The sequence below is a fragment of the Aplysia californica genome, unplaced genomic scaffold (assembly GCF_000002075.1).
Source record: "Aplysia californica isolate F4 #8 unplaced genomic scaffold, AplCal3.0 scaffold00034, whole genome shotgun sequence".
In the NCBI taxonomy this organism is placed as follows: Eukaryota; Metazoa; Mollusca; class Gastropoda; order Aplysiida; family Aplysiidae; genus Aplysia; species Aplysia californica.
The window spans coordinates 2,125,352-2,127,022 of record NW_004797304.1 but is presented as its reverse complement, the minus strand read 5'-3'; the positions used below and the strand labels follow the sequence as shown (position 1 = coordinate 2,127,022).

Sequence of the window (1,671 nt, the reverse complement as noted above, 5' to 3'; positions counted from 1 at the left end):
TTCTCTCTCTCTCCTTCTCTCTCCCTCTCCCTCTCTCTATCTCTCCCTCTCCCTCCCTCTCTCTCTCTCTCTCTCCCTCTCTCTCTCTCTTTCTTTCTTCTCTCTCTCTCTCTCTCCCTCTCTCTCGCCATCTCTCTCTCCATCTCTCTCTCTCTGTCTCTCTCTCCCCCTCTCTCTCCAGCCGCACAACTTCATGACCTACTTACACCAAGGAGAGGTAAAAAGCGAGGCTCACCCAGAGTGAAGTAAATTAGGGTTGGCCGCTATACAAATGTCATTATTTATTATTATTATATTTGATAATGTTCGCGAAAGAATCGATGGAATTAATGCGTTTTTTGGTCGTCTGATCCTGATCTCTATTCCTCTTTTTTTTATGTTTGTTACTCTGTTGTAACAGCAACAATCTTCGGCACTTATATGACCTTATTGTGTTACAGGTACCTTGAGACTGTTACTATAACTATAAAAAAAAGACCCTCTCATTTAACGGGTTTAATCTTCGGCACTTATATGTGAAGGCTTCTGACAAAATGAGTTGCTTCTCAGATTCGAGCCCTATGGAATTAGATACGTCACGCTTATAGGTGAAGTTTTTATAATTTATAAGTAGGAAATAATAAAAGCATGTAGAGTATGGCAGCAATGGAAAGTCTAAAAAATGTGATCCTAAAGTTTTATTGTTGGCCAGTCTGTCTTATTGTGGACTGCGAGAAATAACTCATTTTGTCAGCACACCTCCCATATGACTCGTGTTGCAAGTATTGGAAAATTCTGACACTAAGACTAAACTGTGGGCGGCTGGCGGGTGCTCTGATGTGCTTTGCTCCTTCATTCCTATCAAACATCTTTTGTCCTGATCTCTTCTCCTTCGTTTTTGTGTTTGTTACTCTCTTGTAACACCTCTAATCTTCGGTACTTATATGACCTTATTGTGTTGCAAATGCCATAAAACTCTTTCCAAAACTAAACTTCTTTTTTGTGTGTTTGTTACTCTCTTGTAACACCTCCAGTCTTCAGCACTTATATGACTTTATCGTGTTACAAGTACCTTTTAAAACTGTAACTAAAACTTTTAAAAATCCGAACTCCCTCTTGTAACACCTTTAATCTTTGGCACTTACATGACCCATGTTGCAAGTATTGTAAAATTCTTACCCTACAACTAACCTAAACGACCCACTCCCTGCGTGTGATGTTCCCAGGACGAGGAAGACATCAGCTACGATGTGAAGTACGCGCTCCGACTGTGCGCCGAGTGCGACCTGAAAAGAGCGTGCGTCCACATCTACTCCCTCATGGGGCTCTACGAGGAGGCCGTGGATATGGCTCTGCTGGTGAGTGAACGCACTCTGTGGGTTTTTAAACAATTATGGCGCCGGTGGCCTAGTGGTTAGGCTACCGGACTCGTAATCATGAGGTTGTTGGGTCGGTGACCTAGTGGTTAGGCTACCGGACTCGTAATCGTGGGAATGGGTACCCGGCCAAAGACAGCAAAAGATCTTGTCAGTTTGTTAGTGTTTGAGCGCTTAACCAGCTGCTTGCACTGCATGCTTCCCGGGAAGCTGAGAATGTTTCTATGGTCTGCTGGGGTAATAATATAGTGTAAAGCGCATAGAGCTTGCTGTCGAGTGGGACACCCCCCCCGCTTGCTGTTGAGTGGGACCCCCC

The 1,671-nt window shown here is 43.9% G+C and overlaps 1 protein-coding gene across 1 annotated transcript in view; it reads left to right on the top strand.

Moving 5' to 3' along the window:
* Positions 1-1,671, top strand: part of LOC101862325 (vacuolar protein sorting-associated protein 18 homolog) — a gene marked incomplete in the record, with an annotated part of 40,802 nt that overhangs the window by 32,189 nt on the left and 6,942 nt on the right. Inside the window, 1 exon segment of the mRNA XM_005091710.3 lies at positions 1,206-1,337. Within this exon segment, the coding sequence (XP_005091767.2) occupies positions 1,206-1,337 (132 nt within the window).